Consider the following 19,538-nt stretch of genomic DNA (forward strand, 5'->3'; position numbering starts at 1 on the left):
TAGCATCTGCCTTGGTCAGCCTGAATTTGAGCACCAGGAGAGAAGTTACATTTCTTTTTAATAGAATTTACAATCAAAAAGATACGGGTCTCACTTCCTTCCATCCTTTTGCACACCTTTGTCAGTGTGTAACAGTGATTTGAGCTCTGTGGCAAAGCTCTGACTGGGTTGCTGCTTTCTCATCTCATCCTTCTGGCTGTCAGCTGCCTTAGAGGAGGTGTATAAATGCTTGTTGGGAGAAGCAACTCATTAATTTAACATTGTTGGGAGGGAATGAATACGCTTGGAATAAAGTTTTGTTGTTTTTTTCAATAAAAAGATTTTACTGAGTGAAATGTGTTTCACTTAGACAGTTATTCAGTTTTTTTCTGGTCTGTTTATTATTCTCATGTTTTTCTTTGATGTAGTATCATTTCAGTAGAGTAAATAAGCTTTCTTATCAAAAATAGTTTTCTGTATGTCGTGGTGCTTTTGCAGTTTCACTGAATTGCTATGCTTTTGGGGTTAAAACTGCTATTCACATGGGTTTAAAATGCTTTTATTACACATTACACTTCTGTCTATGCTAAGTACTGTTTCAGTTGTCTAGTTGTCTCTCATTCTCTTTTTATATAAAACAAGTTCCTTTTTTCAGCTGCTTTGAGTCAAGAACTGCCTCAACTGCTCTGCCTGGTTGGTGACAGGTACAGTGCTGAGCTCATGTTCTAGCACCTGCCTGACACATGGTACAGCCACTGCGCACACCTTTGTCCACTGAGTGCTGTGTGCCAAAAAGCTAAGGAACAGAATGGGAAACAGGCAAAGGGTGTATGTTGTGTCTCTGCTTGTGCAAAAAGAGAGAGTATAGGGTTGTACAAGTTGTGAAAGAATGTGAACCATACATAATTCTCAGTACCAAAAATTTAGTGAGACTGTGAAACAAAGTAGCTAGTCATAAGGGCCAGGTAGCAGTAACAGCTGTGTCCTAGAAAGAATCATACTTATTGACCTGAACTAAAGCTTGTGTTGCCAACAGCAGTATCTGAGTAAGTGGAAGTGATAGCAGCTCTATTTCCTTATGCTTACGAAGGTCTTTCAGAGACTACATGCCTATAGCATTGACCATAAGAGCAGCCTGACTGCTGAGGAGCCTGCTTGCCACACACACTATGTGTCTTTAATAGAGAAACAGGGTGCTTGCTTTTCAAGCACTGCTGATCTGCCCACATTAATCACTAAGTTTGCTTCAAAGTCTTTTGCTGCTTTGACAGCATGCGAGCACTCCATTTTATGCTTTTTGAGAGGAAGAACATTTTTAAAATGGTGTAAATGTGACAAAGGACACTTCAAAGAGCAGAGCGTCTGTATCTCCTGCTTTAGGCTCTTGTTTAGTGTCCTGCCTCAGATTTGAGGGCATTTCTTTTAGTAGAGAACATCAACTTCCCAAAAAAATGAGAGTTTAAAAGTCAAGAAGCTGCTTTTAGCCTCCACTTCACATAGCACAGAATCTGATTTGATGTCGTGTTTCTGCATCTGCTTTTGATGGTAATGGACTTCAGGAAACAGGGAGGTAGTCTGGAAGCTGTGAATCTCAGCTATGTGGCTTAAAGGTGGTTATTTAGCCGCTGCCAGCTCCCACTCCTCAGTGCCGCTACAGCCCTTTCCAGCTCCAGGCTCCTGCCTTGCTCATTTTGGAAGGCTGAGCTGCAAACAGAAGCATAATTCTTGCAGTTGTTTAAAGTATCACAGTTCAGTCCTCTTCATAGCAAGGTCTGCACGCTGGCTTTGAAGAACTTCCAGGAGTCAGTCATACTGGAAATGAAATGGGCAGTGGGGCTTGGAGCAGACCATGTGGATGTGGGCTCTATGAGATGCTCAAAATCATTTCAGAGACTTCGTAAACAATATCCATCTAATCAGCAGGTATAAAGTAAACAGCAAAGTTATTTTTATGATTAAACCAGTATGTAAATTATATTACATGTGTGTTTGCCAGGCTTCTGTACTCTTGGCATCACCTTTCATGCTCTTTTTCCCACCAAGCTTTGATTACAAGCATATTTTGTTGTATGTGCCAAAAGAGACATTTGTATGGTTGTGTTTTTCTGGTATAGGTGAGGAAGGCTCCACTATTCCTGCTGCAGTTGCAGGAAGTTTGGGATCCCCTCTGTGAGTTTCCATCTCCAGAATGATGGAGTACGTGCATCCAGAGGTTCTGGTGGGGATCTGCTGAGTCAGTCCTCTGTCAACACCAGCTGGTGAGCAAGCTTCAAGAAGAAGCAGAAGGAACTATCGTGATGTTGAAGGGCTATTTAATCTTTCATTTTCCTCAGCTGAGAAACTAAATAATTGTGTAGTGACTGAGATCTGGAAAGCAAAGCTCCATCCTGTCTCAAGGTAGACAGTATATGCTAGATGTAGATTTGTGGGATTCAGCGTAGGACTTTTGGCAGCACTGCAGAACTGTGACACTGCTGTTCCTGTGGGATGTGGAGAAGGTCAGGCTTTGTGTGCAGTTCACATTTTTTTCTTATCAGCTGCAGTAGCTGACTTAGATGTGGATTCCGAAGAGGTGGAAGACACAACTGTCTGCTTTAATCGTCCATTGAGGATTGTGCTGTAAAACTGTGAGCTTTCCACTGCAAAAAAGTACTAGCAAAACTAACGATTTATGCTGGTTTTACTGCTATAAAGATTGAGTTACACTGAGGCATAGGTGGAAATGGGGAATGTCTGTGCATGAACTGGAAAGGGTCGTTTTTTATTTTATTTTATTTTTATTTTTTATTTTTTTGGAGAAATACAGCCTTTTCCTAGTTACAGAAGTTTCCATCAGAATTCTGCAATTTCAAGTTAGCTATCCTACACAGGGAGCTACAGCGCTACTTTTTCTGTTTTGTTAAATTGTACGGTCTTTGATGTACAAATGAATGGAGGAAGTATTTAAAAGGAATAATTGAATTACATTTGGAAGCATGTGTGTTCTGGATGGTTAGAAAGACTGCACTGTGAACTGACTTCAGTGATGGCAATGCAGGCTTCTTTTGAGGGAGAATGTTCAGAGCTTGCTATTTAAGAGCATGGCTATCTAGAAGCATTCAGGAAGGCAGTAAGAAACATCTAAAAGCATTAAAATAATATTAATGTGTTAAAAGGTCATTAAATCCCTAAGTGAATGCTTCTTACTTGGTATTAATGCATTTTAGTGTAGGCAGACTACCCAACTAGCTGTTTTTGCCCTCTCTTCTGTCTGTGTGTGGGCAAGCTGTAACTTTATTGCTGAAGATGAAAGCTGGTTTTTAATAAATCATATTCAATAAATTGCACTTTCTCGCTTTGGGATATTAGAAGAAAGTTTTCGCATGACACTAACACCATTCAATACTTTAATCATCAAGTTTGCCTTTAGACTTGAATTGTTGGACTGTGCTGATTTTCTAATAAGTTAATGTGCTTTCTGTGTTGAAAAACATTGTTTATAGGTAGAGTTCTTTGGGTTTTTTGACCAAATATGTATTTTTTAAGTAGAAAAGAGTGTTAATATATTGATCAGTATTTCTAATATCTTATTAATATGGTTTTTTGGGTAGGCAGCAGGGGACTTCATTTTGATAACTTTAATTGATTTGCAGGCTTAGTCTCGTGAAAACTTCCAGTTATTATTTGTGGGCATACATCTTTGTAAGTTGACAACGTATTTAAAGCCAGTTGTATTTTTAGATCAATTAGATCCTTCAGTGAAATTGATTGTTTTAACTGTTCTCTTCCTCAGTCTGAAGCATGTGTGTAAGGGATGCTGGGAATAATGTGCGAATAATTTATTTCATTTCTTATGACAGTAGAAGTGTCCTTGAAAATACTGGTAGGAATCCTAAACTAGATGTCTCAGTGTCACTTAACTTCTTAACTTGAAAATTTTTGCTGTGAATGATGGAATTGATTCCATCATGGGCAGACATCAGAAATGATGGGTGGACCATTCCCCGGGTACTGTGTGTTTCTCTAAGTGTGGATTGCTAGCATCATTATGGACGGAGGCTGTAACGCATTAGAGAAAAAATACACACATATCCCAGATAAGTTTTGCTTGTGTTAGTTGAGAAGCATCCACGTGTCATGAAAGAGAGGCAAAATTTGCCACGTTTCCTAAATATTGGTTCATCAGTAAGAGATGTTAAACGGAGGGAAATTTTGAACTGTATACCAGCAGACCAATTTCTTTGGCAAAGACCTTAGTACAAACTGAGGTTTGTACCCATAAGAAGAAGGCAGCATAGTAGTGGTACTGCTGTCTCAGCTGTGGTGACAGGGAGCTGATCTTTTAATTTGTCCTAAATTAGGACTTGTTTCTTATGAACATATGTTGAAATTGCAGAGAATATTTCCCTTTACTGACTATCTTCTGTGTTTAACAGAGAGCACAGATAAGAGCTGTGGTGCATTTGTGTGAACGAGTTTTGTACAGGCTTCAAGGTATTTAAAATAAGCCTAATATTCTGCATGAACTTTCTTCCTGCCAGTAAGCCCTGTGATTTCTCTCTCTCTTTTTCTTTTCTTTTCTTTTTTTTTTTTTTTTTTTTCAAAACCAACTCATATTTGGTAAACTCTACGTATTGCCTGAAGAGTAGTAGATGGTTATTTACATCTCTCAAGAGCACAGACTGAAACAATCTGATATGTTTTGTTACTTGGTTTAAATCCAGTATTCATGTTGTAGTTTATCGAATTACATTCTGAGGATAGTTATTTTTTGAAACCAAAGTTACCGGAATTTGACCTGTAAAGGTGGCTATGTTTGTTGTGGAAAATTGAGAGAACCTGAGTAGTCTTCTAAGAGCATCGAAAAAGGTCCTAGGAACCATCAGGAATACAAATAGGAAAGTAATGTTAGCTATTGTAGCAATGAACTAATTTGATGGGGCTTTTGGTCATAGAAAAACTATCTGCTTTCCAAAACACGTTACAGGGAGTATCATCGTATTACAGCTGTGATGGAATTATCAAATAATTTGTTAGCCAGCTTTCTTTAGTATCAGCACTGCATATTCTCGTACTACTAGCAAGTTTAGTGCTAGCCATTTTCTTTGTCTAAAGCCTCCAAAAATCATCAATCTGGATCCTTTCTCCTAGGAGGAATTAATAGCGAGTGTGTACTTTGTCAGTTTCCCCTTGTGATGCAATTTGGCCTAATTTTATGACCACGTATGACCACGTGATTACATTTCTAACCCAGACCATGCAATCTGAAATTTTTGCCCTTTTATGCTCCCTGCAGGAGGGCAGTTGATACCTGAATAACCCTGAAGCCTGGTGTTAAAGAGCTAATCCACTGACATTTTGGAACACATATGGTTCAGCAAAGTTGGTTTACAGTGGATCAGTCTTGCCTCTGAGTAACTGTGCTGCTTTTGATCTGGTAGTAGGAGCTCTAAAGTTGGATTTACTGCTGCATCAAACCATGGCCTCAGGCTCAAGTCCTATTTCACAACCAGCAGAATTAGCAGGGGATCCCTAAGTTAAAAATAGTCTTTTTTAAAGCAGTAATTTCTAGACTTCAGTCTTAAGGGCATGATAGTCTTTTAAGGAAGTGACAGAAGCAAAGGTTTGTACAGTGAACTTGATTCCATATAACTTAAGTTACAAAGAGCCTCTATGGATCTGTTAGAAGCAGTAAATACCATTTTTCAGCCGACAGATGTAACAGATAGTTCAGTGACTGAAAAAAAAATAATAAGTTATAGCTATATAAATAACACAATAGACTGAAACTTTTTCAAGAAACTGTACATAACCCGGAAATCTTATAATATTGAGTGCTTTATCAAAAAGCATTTACAATGTGAATTTGATATAATGCCATAGACAACCCGCTTGTTTCCTACCAAAGCAAAATGCTAGCATCAAAAAATCACTGCTACACTTGAGGCTGTTGCTAATAAGAGTGTACTTTCTGTGCACAGAGGGTGTATTGTTCTGATGCTGTAAGTTTAAGTTCTTATGCTCTGGCACTGATGATATGAATGCTGAGCACAAGTAAGCCAGAAAGCCCTGGAAAGTAGGCACTGAAAAATAAGGCAAATGGAACTTGTTGTCCATCTTTAATGTTAATTTCTAATGGTCACAGTATTGGAAGCCACGAAAGTATGCCTTTTAGTTAATGTTCATTTCATTCACTGTGCATTGTAACCAATCATACAGAGGAGATTCTCCAAACTTGAGAAAAGAAGATTAAGGAAAAGGTAGCAGAAAAATTTTCTTCAAAATGTTAAAAATAGCAAAGCAGGAAAAGAATCTGAGCAACAACAAAAGGGCTTATTTCCATCCCTATCTTTAAAATAAAACTAGTAGTTTGGGATTTGTACTCTCCAGGCTTCACAGAGTAACATCTTACTACAGACACAATTGTTTCTCTTAATAAAGAATAACATGGAGCCAGCATCAAATCTAGCTAACTTACGTTTTCCTTGATCCTTTTTCTTTATAATTATCACAGCCTCAGTTCTAGCACCATATTTGGAGCAGTGTGTATTAGAAGAGTGGTGTTGACAGTCAAAGCGTATTTAGTGAGTACAGAGAGCAGCATGCTGCTAGCATTGTGCAGAATGGAAATATCTTGTCCTAGTTTCTCACCCTGCAGCAGGTTCCGTATGGGCAGCTTTAATGCACTTTCATATAGTGAACTGTAGCAAATGCAGAGCTCTCATTTCTGTAACCACCATGCTGGGAGTCTCACAGACTCCTTGCTGGTGTGCATGCTGCTGCATCCATCTGAATGTTCACAGCACCGGGCTGGAAAAGCCATTCTTCATCAACATGAAGGCTGAGAGTTGGGGTTCAGTAGTGCTTGGTTTAAAGGACAGGTGTCACCTCATAGGTTCTTAGTGTTTAACATCACATCTTCTCAAATTCACCATCTGAAGTCACATTTGTAAATTAAATCCATTCGGCTGACTTGCTTGGATGGAGCACCGTTATAAATCCTCTGTCTCATCTTGATCAGGTATAGATCCCTTAATGAAGCACGAAATGAATATTTGCATGGGAAGCAGATGTAGCCGGTTAACTTTATTCTGTCAGTGTATCTACTTTATTAAAAAAATAAATTAATTAAATGCAGCTTTTATGTATTAAGTAAGAACCCTTAATTTTGTAAAGAATATTTTCTCATTTCATTTGCTGCATTATTTTCTCTGAGATTTTTTAGCACATATTAAAAAAAAAAATAATAATAAAATTACTCAAGTGCTTCTTTTACCAAGAATATACAGATGGTGACTTTACAGAATTTATAAATACCCTGCAGCTAATTCAGGAGGGTAGCAGGCTGGTAGCAATGAACTGTGTGTGGTGTAGCCATGTCTTGTAAGTCATCATCAAATCTGTTGCTCCACCAAGTTTTGGTATTTTGAAGGGCAGACTAGAAGTGTAAATTATCAGTAGGGTGATGCCTCCTTATTCCCAGCTTTCAGTCCTGGTCTTTAGCTGTCCTCCATGGGAACAGATGAGTTGGGCGTGCACTGAGATGTGGTGGTTCCCTACGTGCAGCTTCCTATGGGAGAAAAGCCAAGGCAGTGGCCCCAGTGGTTCTATGGCAGTGGGTGCACAACCGGGGTGTCCCTTCTGCTCTGCTTCACACACTTCACAGATGGCTTTCACCCATCCTGTCTGGGTGGAAATGGACATGGCTGCAAAGGCTGAGCTGCTCTGAGTGGCTTTGCTGTGTTCTGCAAAGCCTTAGAGAGGTTCTGAGAGAAACAAGTGCTGTTTCGTTTGCTTCCAAAAGAGATTATATTGGTATGTATACAGAACACAAAATGGTTTGTGTCTGTGTGGATGTGGTCTGAGTGGAAACACACAACCGGTAAAGCTACGTGTGTCTCAGCTTTCTAATCTTGTCTCCTCACACCAATAGTATCGTAATAGCTGGAGTTAAGGGGTTGTTAACAAAGCAGACTGATATTTTACACCACTGGAAGTGAGGTACTTCTTCAGCAGTTAAATATAAATTTCACAAACCTCTATCAGTTGTATTGAAATTGTTCAATTTTACAATTTCCTCCTTTATCCGAGTGCATTTATTGTTACAGCTTTGTATTACTTTTGACACTGCAGCGATGTTTTCTCAGCAGCAAGCTGAACAAGGTGTTTTCTTCTTACAAGGATAAGAACCCCCCTTCTCACATTATAGCCTGATGCATTTATATGGTGCTAACCACAGCATAGGAGAGGACAGCAGCGAGTAACAGGCAGAGAGTTATTGCACTTAGCTTCTGGCTATTAACTGATAGATGCCCTTGTTCTGACTTGGTGAGTGATTGCCAGATAGTTGGGCACCAGCCCGAGTGCTATAGACACGCTTAATTGTGACTGATTCATTGGGCTGAAATATGTCACTAATTTAATTCAGCTATTTCATTAATCTGATTGAACTGCATCCAGCCATTAGAGGTGCATGGAAGAAAGGTATCTGACACACAAGGCAAGAACGCTAACCTCTGTATTAAACTATAAAATAGCCATTAGGACATCTAATGCCCAAATTGAATTGCTCCATAGAAACTTGGTTTCCAAGCATAATACTAATTAGCTATAAGCTTGATGAATGTCAAGTATTAACTAAAAGATTTCAGTGGCCTGTGTGGGTTTTAAATATCATCATTATTGCCCCCAATATTTTCAGTTCATACACTAATTGCTATATGGAGAGCACGCATGGAATTATCTTTTGGAGCGACTGAGGGGACAAATGGTTCACTGTGTCATTGAGCGTGCCCCTCCTCTCCTCTGGATTTCCCTTTTCCCTAAAACATGTCTACAGCTTTTCTTCTACTTCTGTGTGTGCACTGCAAATAGAAAGGTAAGATCTGTGATTTCAGACCCAAATTTCATTTTGACAGCATTTTTAATCTTCCTTTCTTAGCTGTACTCTGGAGGCCAGCACAATTGTTACCTACGTTCATTTTGGCAACAGGAAAATAGCTGCAGTTCCATCAAATGACCTTTTTGTTTTAAATTGAATAGGATGTCAGCCAAAATCCTAGATTATTTTTTTCCTGTTAATAAAAGGCCTGCAACGGTTTAGACTTTTAGGACGTGAAGTAGACATAAAATAAAAAACATTTTGGGAAATTAATAATTGAAAGGCAATTCATACTTGGAATCAGCTTTTGATTATTTCTTGAACATGATCTTAATGTAATAATAGCCAAGTTGTTGATCCAGGAATTGTAGGTGCATAGTGCAGACTGCTCTTATTCCTTCTCCCTGATGAATGCTTCCACATATTTGGCTGCCTAGTAGGGATGAGGGGCCAATATGCCATTTTATAGACTGCAGTCATATGTATGACAAATGTATGAGATGACGAGACACTGGAAGAGCCGTATCACCAGGAAGATGTGTAAGAAGGCCTCTGAGTGGTGGGCAGTGCCAGAAACCACAAATTCCCTGCGTACAGCTTATTACCTTAGGCTTTGCTTTATATATCTGAGAGTTCCTCTTCCATGGACCTCAGAGGGTGGAAGGAAGATGCTGGTAGTGCCTGGGAGGCTGCTGAATGGGGAGAAGTGAAAGAATCTTTGCAGTGCCATGTGTTGCCCTGACTGCGGAGATGTGATGGACCCACAGAGCCTCTGTGAGCTCAGCATTGTTGTTCACAGCAGTCTGTTTGGATCTTAGGACTTTGGACTCGGGGACTTTTTGTGGGACCTTGGTTTAGTTTCTACACTGAGATGGGCTTCAGGAAACAACATTTTGCTTTGATTTATTTAAATATTTATTGTGTGACGACCTATAGGTGGTTACTGTGGTGTAATAGCATGAAGTGTGGTGTTGAAGGAGTTGAGAAATTGCTTGTTATTCCTTCTTTCAAAAATTTAATTAACTAGTTATGCGACAGCTCTTTCCCTAGTGAGAAATGTGTTCAGTACTGTACTTCTTAAAATAAACTATTATTGGTTAGTTGTCTAAATGCCAATTGCTTCGAGGCATAACATACACAAATAATGAAGAAAACTATTTGATTTGACAGTACTGTAAGAAACTCAGTTCCAGGATACATAATCCTATCCTTCTCACCCCCAGTTTTTCTACTCAATGGTGCTAATTTCACTGTGTAGCATTCCAGAAATGCCTAGCAGCATATTTGTAGGTAAATTTTGTATGAAAGCGTGAACAATTTAATGCTCTGAGAAGAAGAGGGTGGTTGAGATGCACAATTCCTTCTGTGCAGGGATATCATGTTATTGGAAAAAAAAAACAGTGCAGAAGCTCACAGCAACCATATACTTGAGAGAACAGATCTGGTGGTAGCTTCAGACTGACTGTCATAGAATCATAGAATCATCAAGGTTAAAAATGAGCTCTAAGATCATCCAGTCCAGCTGTCCACCTATCATCGATATTTCTCACTAAACCATGGCCCTCGGTACATCGGTGTGTTTCTTGAGCCCCTGCAGGCTCGTTGACTCCACCACCTCCCTGGGCAGCCTGTTCCAATGCCTGGCTACTCTCTTGGAAAAGTAGTTTTTCCTAATATCCAACCTGAACCTCTCCTGGCACGACTTAGTCCTATTGTTAGGTACATGGGAGAAGAGGCCAATCCACATCTCACCACAACCACCCTTCAGGTAGAGAATGATAAGGTCACCCCTGAGCCGCCTTATCTCCAGACTAAACAATTCTAGTTCCCTCAGCCACTCTTCATAAGTCCTGTTCTCCAGACCCCTCATCAGCCTTGTCTAGATATTTGTGGGCACCCCATTCCATTACTTTATCTCCAGAGGCATGAGAGCCCAAGGACAGCGGAGTGCTTAGCTACCGTGTCTGTTTAAAACACTGAAACTGGTTGGGAATCAGGGAGATGCTGAAGGTGTATCAGTGGTGAGTATTAAAACAAAATGAGTATAGAAGGAAATTTGTACAATACCTCGTGAAAAGGTGTGTCTCGCAATCTTCTTTTCTCTCATCTCTCTGTGTCTCTCCTTTTTCTTTTATATACACAGTGCCGGCCCTAAAGGAGATAACATTTATGAATGGAGATCAACTATACTTGGACCTCCAGGTTCTGTATATGAGGGGGGCGTTTTTTTCCTGGATATCACGTTTTCATCTGACTACCCATTCAAGCCACCAAAGGTAAGGGTAAGGTTTTTATTGTGCTCTTTGTTGTTTGTTTCCTTTTTAGCACACGAGAAGAATTTAACTTGCAGTGGGTGACTGCTCATCACTTTCTGACAGTCAGGCTTGTTTATGGTCTTAAAAACTGAACGGTCCAAAATCTTGGCCTGCGATTCCAGAAAATCCTGTGTCTAAATTATTTTTTTACTACCACAATCAGTACTGATTTCTGAGCTTTTCCAAGCCATAAATGACACGATCCTTCCGAATGAGAGTTAATGTAAATTACACTGATTTTAATAGAAGACAGCATGAGCTTCCTTCATCTCATTCAAGCAACTAAAATGCATGTAAAATAAACCTTTCTGTATCATAAACCAGATTGTATACGGTATATTTTTACATTACTGTTAGCAAAAAACAAACAAACAAAAAAAAAAAGCAGAAGTAATATTAGAAAGGCAGCTGAAGTGTGGCATCGGGACTTGGGTAATTGTCTTGATGACTTCCATTATTGTAAAATGTCAAAATATTTATTACTGGTTAGATTAGCAGATTGATTTGATAATATTTTTTCTGCAGAATTTATTTTTATAAAATGAAACCGATATTAACTTCAATTAAAGCTACATGTCCTTGCTTAGAAATGGCATACACATTTAAGGAATCATTAGTTCCTAACGGGTGTCAAAGACAGTCATAAATTCCCCCACCTTCCACCCCTGCCCGTCATCAGAGCATAAAAGAAAATTTTCCCCATCTGTGCTATGTGTAACCAAGGTGCTCAAATGTTTCTAACTTCTTATATCTGTAAAATAATACATATTTTAACAGCACTCATCTGTAATACAGGAAAACAAGGATGGTGTCAGTTCAGGGTGTTTCGTCTTCAATGTATGTTATATTCTACTGAAAGGTATTGAAAAGGCTTCAGTGCTACTTTGGAAATGAATAATAAAACATTCCAATGTTAAATATTAATTTTCATGGTCTATATTTGGATTTGGAAAGAAAAGATCAGCTAATGCTTCACATGCAGCCAAGCTGTGTCTACTTTTTCTGCTTCAGTAGCCAAAGTGAAGTTTTGTTTGCGATTACGCAGTTCCTGTCATGCAGCGTGTTCATGAATTAGCATACAGGACTATGGAGTAGACCCTCATTTTTGTGGGCACCAGACAAAGGGCTCGTGTGAGAGCAGTCCGTGCACCAAAGATCTCCTTGGTAGATTTCTTGTAAGTAGCTGTGACTACACTGTGCATTCTTCTGTTGCAGAATGCTGCTTTAGAAAGTGAGCAGAGAGGAGCTGCCCTCCAGAAACTCTGCAGAATGGAGAAGGGCCCTCGGGCACTAGGGGCAGCGCTCCTAGGCAACGCTGAATGACTTTTTTTTCTTGTGCTGCATTTCTAGGTTACTTTCCGCACCAGAATTTATCACTGCAACATCAACAGTCAGGGAGTCATCTGTCTGGATATCCTGAAGGACAACTGGAGCCCTGCTTTGACTATTTCAAAGGTCCTGCTGTCTATTTGTTCTCTTTTGACAGACTGCAACCCAGGTAAGGAGCTGACAGTTTACTGGGCATCAACTCTTAGTCATTTAATTACTTTCCATGGAATATAATTTGTATTTATGATTGTATTTACATCAAATCAAAGTTGAAATCAAATGAAGGCTGAAACACTCCTGGTTGAATACGATGCTTTTCAATAGATGATAGCATTAAGCCTATTTATTTCAAAGGTGTGCTGGAGAAAACAGGGTCATGTCTCTGAAGGTCTGTATTCCAAAGGATTCAGGAAACAAATGGTAGATCTAACAGTGTGACAAAGTTCTCTGAGTTACAAACTCATAAATTATTTTGGTGGGAAGGGGCTGCAGGAAGCCTCCTCCTCTTAGCACAGCAATCGAGGCGTGCAGGCGACAACATTTAGAGAGATTTTATCTTGTTCAAAGAGAGTTCCTTATTCCTGTTAGGGAGAGGGGAACTTAACTAGAAGCCGCACAATTCTCAGCAGCAACTGCATGGTGAGCGTTGTGGTGTAATGAACGCTAATTGCATTTGGTCAGCAGAGAAACTGAGAGGTGGTGCCAAGATGACAGGTCATTCACAGGAGACTGGTAATGAGCAGGAAGAATGGAATTAGCTCTTTTGATACAGAAGTCTGATGGCTCTTGAGACACCACAACTGGATCCCTTAGTGAATGTCCTGCCATCCTGATACTGATGTGTCTGATTTACTCCAGCACTGTAATGGGAGGAAGCCAGCCTGCACTCATCTAGTGTAGCAGCAGCTCCGAAGGAATGCAAGGTATCTGGCTGGGGAAAGCAGTGATGGTGCAATTCATTACGTCCTCCATAGGGATAGTGCTAAGGCAGGTTTCAGATGATGCCCCTCGCAGGTGAGTTTCCATTGGGCAGGAGGTGGCTGGTGTACCCTGGAGTCAGCGCTCAGAGCTTTTCAGCCCCAGGGTGTAGGTTCTGCTTATGAGGATCTTCATATCTTTGAAGCTAAGAAGTTAAACTACTTTATTTATTTTCTTTTCTGTGGCTCACAAGGGAATAGTTGTACCAATCTGTTGTTTCACCACCTCCAGCTGGCGGCACACCTGTCTGTACAGGAGATGTCTACCCTCCTTTAGAACATGAGATCTTTCAAAGAGCAGAAGGTTTTCTAGGAAGGTTTATATGTTCAAAAGATCAGTTGTTAAAAACTATGGACAAATTGCACCTGATGAAATGGTATCTGGATTGCCGGTGCTCTTACAAAACTTCCCACCATGCCTTTTGTCGGGTTTTGGCCGAAAGGATCAGCCATAACTTTTGGACACAGGCATCTACCTGCCATTTGACACACTAATAAGCAGGCAGCCAAAACAGATTTGTTATTTTTCTGTTTGTTGCCTGCTGTATCTTGGAAGAGCTCCACTGCAATTCGTAGCCTTTTAGGTCGGTCCTAACAAATATTTTATTTTGGAATAGATTATGCATTGTAAATGAGGATAGGTTGGGCTTTGTGGGGCTTTTTGTGTGCGTTTTTTCAGGGGAGATGATTTGTTATTTCTCTTTCTTTGTTTTATGTTGCTTTGTTTAGAGTGGAACAATTTCTAATGCATCTTCTCCTGCCTGTTACAGCTGATCCTCTGGTTGGAAGCATAGCCACTCAGTATCTGACCAACAGAGCAGAACATGACAGGATAGCCAGACAGTGGACCAAGAGATATGCAACATAAACGACAAACTGCTTGTGCAGTGTGAAGGTGCGGAAGGCAACTTTACAGTGTGCAACAAATCTTTATAGCCTTTACAATACGGACTTCTGTGTATATGTTATACTGATTCTACTCTGCTTTTATCCTTTTGAAGACTGGGATACTGCTTCCCAAAAAGGTAAATGCTACCAGGAGTAGAAATTTGTAGCTGTAGATTAGTTATGTTTAAAACGCCTACTTGCAAGTCTTGCTTCTTTGGGATATCAAAATGTATTTTGTGATGTACTAAGGATACCGTTCCTGAAGTCAACCAAATATTATAGTGCATTTTAGCCTAATTCATTATCTGTATGAAGTTATTAAAGGTAGCTGTAGATTACTAGGAATTATGTCATTTGTATTAAACCCAGATCTATTTCCAATATGTGGTACATGCTGTTGTGAAAACTGTTTTAACTTTTACCTTTGTCAGTTTGTAATGAAAGGATTTCCTTTTTCCCTTTGTAGCTCAGAGAGCACCCAGTGTATCATCTCAAACACAATAAACATGTTCCCCAAGGAGTAGTTTCTTTGTTTTCCTATTTTAAATTAATATTTGAAAAAAAGATTAATAATAGTGACAAGGCAGGGCTTATGTATCACAGATCCCTGTGGATAGTCTTTAAATTAATATACATAAACAAAGGCTTACTATTAAATGTTTAATGCACACCTGTGGAATGTTTTAAGTTTTCCCTGTTTTTTTTTTGTTTAGTTTGGTTTTATTTTTACAGAACAAATGTCATTTCCATAACTTCCTTAACTAATCCCTCAGCTCTTTTCCAAGTTGCAATGAAAGCATTGCATATGCTTTCTGCAAAAGCTAACGTAGCTGGTTGCTTCAGGGCCAGACCTGTTCCCGTATGGCCTGGTCTTGCTGCGAACTCTTTTTTGCAGGACCAGAGCCCAGTTACAGATAGTCTGGTGCTTTTGTGTCAGAGTAAAGCAAGTCAGGCTTGCTAATCTGGAGAACCGCAGTTTTCTATTGAAAATGGTCTTCCGAAGCACGGTTTAACACTAGTCTGTTCAGAAGAGAAAGGAGTAGAATAAACTTCATCAAATTTTGACGACAGAAAAAAAAAAAAAAAAAAAAAAAAAAAAAAAAAAAACCAGTTGTGGGGGAATTTAACTTTTGTTGGCAAAAATGCGAGATGTAAAATTTTTAGACTACTTTTCTCCCTCCCCTCTTCGCTTTCTGGCTTGGAAATTTTGTAACATCTGTAAGTAAGGAAGATGCAGCTTTATAGCACATACAGCAGAGTGACCATTAGTTTTATAATTTAGCTTTTGTAGGTTGCCAGTCACACTATCGATTATACAAAAAGAGATCTGATTCCTTTAAATGATTTTTAATACTACATCTGATCTTAAAGTTTACTGACCCCTTTACTACCTGCTGTTGTTGGAGGTAAAGTAGCACTTCCATCAGAAGGATGCTCTGCTCACTTAATATATGAAAAATGAATGTTAAGTTTAAATAATAAAGCAATAGAAAAAATATTAAAGATTAAGTCTAAAGTTAGCCATCGCTATATAGATCCCTGTTTTTTGTATCACAACCTTTGATCATGAATTGTGCACCCTACTTTAAATATTTCTACAGATTCCTGAAGGTGGCTTGAAGAACCGCGTATCCCAAATATCTCAACCTAGAAGCCAGTCTCTCTTGATAGCTACAATATAGCTTTAGACTTCAGGTTATAAAGTGCAAAAGGGAATGAGAAACAGGGGATCTGGCAGGTGAATATGCCTAAGTCGGGTAACAGACTAATGCCAGGAAGCGAAGTGCTGGAAATCACTGCCGATGGTGACCAGAGTTTCTCGTGGTGTCGTTGAACGTGTGAGAAATAGCACAGGTTGGCAAAGTGACAAGGGGCTATCGCATCTGGCCTGGACGTCCACGGTCTGCTCACTGCTGTCCAGTAGCGCAACGCTGTGCTGCGCAGCGCTCGTACGCCACTCCGGTGACTTTCCAGCGAAGAGCAAACTATATATTTCATGTGTTAATTATGTTGCCTACGGAATTTACAGATATTTATATCATGAAATAATATGGAATTAAAAAAAAAAAAAAAGACAGGTTTTAAATCTAATTTTAATGTATTTTGTTTTTGTATTGTACCGACAACTTCAGCTACTGAGGTGTAACGAGTGTGATGCCTCAACAGCGTTGCCCCATCTCACCTTCCTTGCAATTGGATCCTTTACACTGAATTCTCATCCTTTTTCTTTCCTTTTTTGTTGGTTTGTCATGATTCTGTTCTTTTTTTAATGTAGTTTTTTTTTGTGTGTGTGTGTAAATTTTATATTTACTGAAGTAAAGGTTGTTTTTGTGTAAACATTTAAACTTTAAAAAAGAAAAAAGAAAAGCTAATTTTGTTTCTCAAGTTCTTTCTGCTAAAACATGCAGTAGAAAGAAATTTGTATTGTTAAATAAATCAATTAGTTGTTAAATGCTAATGTGTGTCTGTTTTCATGGGGAGGGGAAAAAGCCCCGCTGAAAACGTATCTGAAATCCCAGTTGCAGAGAGCATCTGGTGTTTGCAAACTGTTTCCCAGCTGTGTCAGGATGAAGTTTGGGCACTACTGAATCAGCACTAATCCTGTTTTACAGTTTTATTTTTCAGTTCCATCTTTTCATCATGTGTCTTGTAGCTTCTGAGGCTGCATGTTTGGGAGAAGGTGAATTTAGATGACATTGTGAAAAGGCCAGCCGATGGCCACAGGTCAACTCCTTCCTTTCATTCTGCATCGTCTCTGCTCTCTTGTCCTCAGGATTGGAGTCAGAAGTGCAGGGAACCCATGGGAAGCAGCCGCTCCAACTGGGAGGCTGGGAGGCTTTGGGGAGTGGAGCGCCTTGGCACTTAGATGTGTGTAGGGACAGGTAAATTGTATTATCATGACATAGTATGTTAAATACAATGGAAAGGCAAATCTGCATCAATCTACATGAGTGCCCTGAACTTGCACATGTTTAGAAGACAGGTGACACTAACACGCCTAGAGAGGTGGTCAGGAGAAGCTGTAGCATCAGACAAGCGTGTTAAAGGGAGAAGGTGTGAGATGGGAGCCCAACTGCCGGTACTGCAGCCTGACCTTGCTGAAATGATCATAATTAGACACGTTCATCTGTGGCTCAGGTGGAAAAGCAGAGAATACACCGGTAGGTAGTTGCCGGAGCACTTGCAACACTAACAGGCTTTTGCTTTTCTGACCTAAATGAGGGAAACTCGCCGCAGCTCATCATCCTCAACTTCTCCACATGCATCTCTGCAGAGCGCTGCTATGACTGGCTCTTTCATCGGGTAAAGAGAAAGCATCCAACACTGCAGCAGGAATCTAGGAGTTCCTTAAAAATGAAACCTGATCCTATTTATGATTTTATTTATCATCATTGTTATCAGCCTTTAATAAACACTTTTTCCAGGTTGGAGCCTCCACTTTAATTAACCTCTTCCTGTAGAGTTTTTCTTCCCATCCCAGTCACTCTTATCTGAGCAGTTTACAATTCTGCTGCAGCCAACTCAGAGCAACGAGAGCCACACATCGTACATGGAAGGTGAACGGCTGGTTCATCTGGAAGCACATTGCTGGCTTGCTCTGCTTTCTGAATAATCTGTAATACTGCTTGCCTTTTTGACCGCTGCTTATTGCTTGGGTAAAGTTTTCAATAAGCCACATCCAGAAATGCCAGAAGCTCTTTTGTAAGCAACAGGTAATGCATCTGTCAGCACAGGCCTGACGAAAGCATCTTTTCTCTATATCAATATTCAAATATCCTCTACTTGGTATCATCACTACATTCACCTGTGATCTCGGTATCTCAGCTCCCAGTTCTCTGCATCACACAATCCTTCACAAGCTTTGCGCAGCTTCACTCGAGCCTGCCCCGAGTGCCGCCCCTCCGCACGCGGCGCTCGCGCCGGACAGGTCTGCCTGCCAAGAAGCGGCGGGTCCCCGCGGACAAATTATCATCTGGCTTCTGATGGCAGAAATGAAAGCGGCTGCCAACCGTTTTCATCAGGCTGGGCTTTGTCTCCCTCTACAGAACAAAAGTCAGGTCATTAATTAAAGACGAGCTCGGGGTGGGTAAATTTTCCGGAGTTCTGAATGAGCTGTCGTGCCACAGACAAGTTTTCTGGGATATCGTCTCGGTAAACAGGGGTGAATCTCGAGTCCCGCGGGAGACCCTCCAACCGAATGCGGTAATCGAACGCGGGCCGAGCGCGGTCCCGAGAGCCCGCAGCAGCCGGGTTGGGGAGGGCGGGCCGGGCCGGAGGGAGAGCGTCAGAGCGGTCCCGGTTAGGGCGGAGGGAGCGGCCGCAGCGGTCCGGGCCGCTCCTTGCCGGTGCCGCGCCCCGATCGGCCGGGCGCCACGCGAGAGCGCCGTGCCGTAGCCACTTGCGGCGCGACGGGCCGAGCCCGGAGGCGTTCCCGGCGGCTGCCGTGCCCTGCCCCACGAGCGGGGACCGGGCGCTCCGCAGTTCCTTTTGCACCCCGTTGCTAGAAGTGATAAACCGCAACAGCTCGTCGGAAACAATTTGCGACAGGTTATCGGAACCCGCCCCGCGCTGTTCCGTCTCACCCAAGTTCACAAAACCCGGATCGCTCAAGCCGAGCGGGGCGCGGAACCCGTACGCCAGCGCCCATTTCGTCCACCTCCGCCGAGCAACCCCGTGCGCTCAGGCCGTTCGTTTAGAGCTGTGACGGAGCTCTGACGGCACTGCTTCGTAAAAAGAGGCAGTTAAAAGAAATGAAGCGAGAGACCTTCAGCTCGCTTTCGAAGTGACGACTGTGCAGATGGGTGGATTTCATCCAGATGAAGCGAAATATCATGTTTAGTTTCTGTTTTCTTCACTGGAATAAATATTAGGGTCCTGGCATTAGAAAGCTCTTCGTCTTGTTCTTATAAAATCTATTAACTCACAAGTCCCACTCTTAACGTAGCCGAGCAGACGGCCGCTTTGATCTAAACGACAGGTAGTTCGGCAGCAGCTTCGCTTTCCCTCGTGCGCGTCCCGTTCCGCCCTAAGCCCTGGGTAGCAATGCCCGTCGCGTGTATTAAAAGACGCAAGCGTTCCTAAAGTAGCGACAGCTCACAGCAAGAGTCGTAAGCTGCGACTCTCTTTGTCTCCCATAACAACTCACATACAGCGTTCGAGTAAGCGTCAGGATTTTTCTCGGCCGCGAGA

At 41.1% G+C, this 19,538-nt stretch overlaps 1 protein-coding gene across 2 annotated transcripts in view; it reads left to right on the forward strand.

Annotated features, from left to right (window-relative positions):
• LOC140254985 (ubiquitin-conjugating enzyme E2 E3) overlaps nucleotides 1-16,804 on the forward strand; it is a 57,019-nt gene extending 40,215 nt beyond the window's left edge. For both annotated transcript variants that reach the window (XM_072342193.1, XM_072342191.1), the window contains exons 4-6: nucleotides 10,983-11,115; nucleotides 12,505-12,652; nucleotides 14,231-16,804. In XM_072342193.1, coding sequence (XP_072198294.1) covers nucleotides 10,983-11,115; nucleotides 12,505-12,652; nucleotides 14,231-14,328 — 379 coding nt within the window. In that variant the 3' untranslated portion in view covers nucleotides 14,329-16,804. The remainder of the gene's footprint in view (nucleotides 1-10,982; nucleotides 11,116-12,504; nucleotides 12,653-14,230) is intronic.
• The last annotated feature ends 2,734 nt before the right edge of the window (nucleotides 16,805-19,538 follow it).

Source organism: Excalfactoria chinensis, chromosome 7 (assembly GCF_039878825.1).
Source record: "Excalfactoria chinensis isolate bCotChi1 chromosome 7, bCotChi1.hap2, whole genome shotgun sequence".
Taxonomy (NCBI): Eukaryota; Metazoa; Chordata; class Aves; order Galliformes; family Phasianidae; genus Excalfactoria; species Excalfactoria chinensis.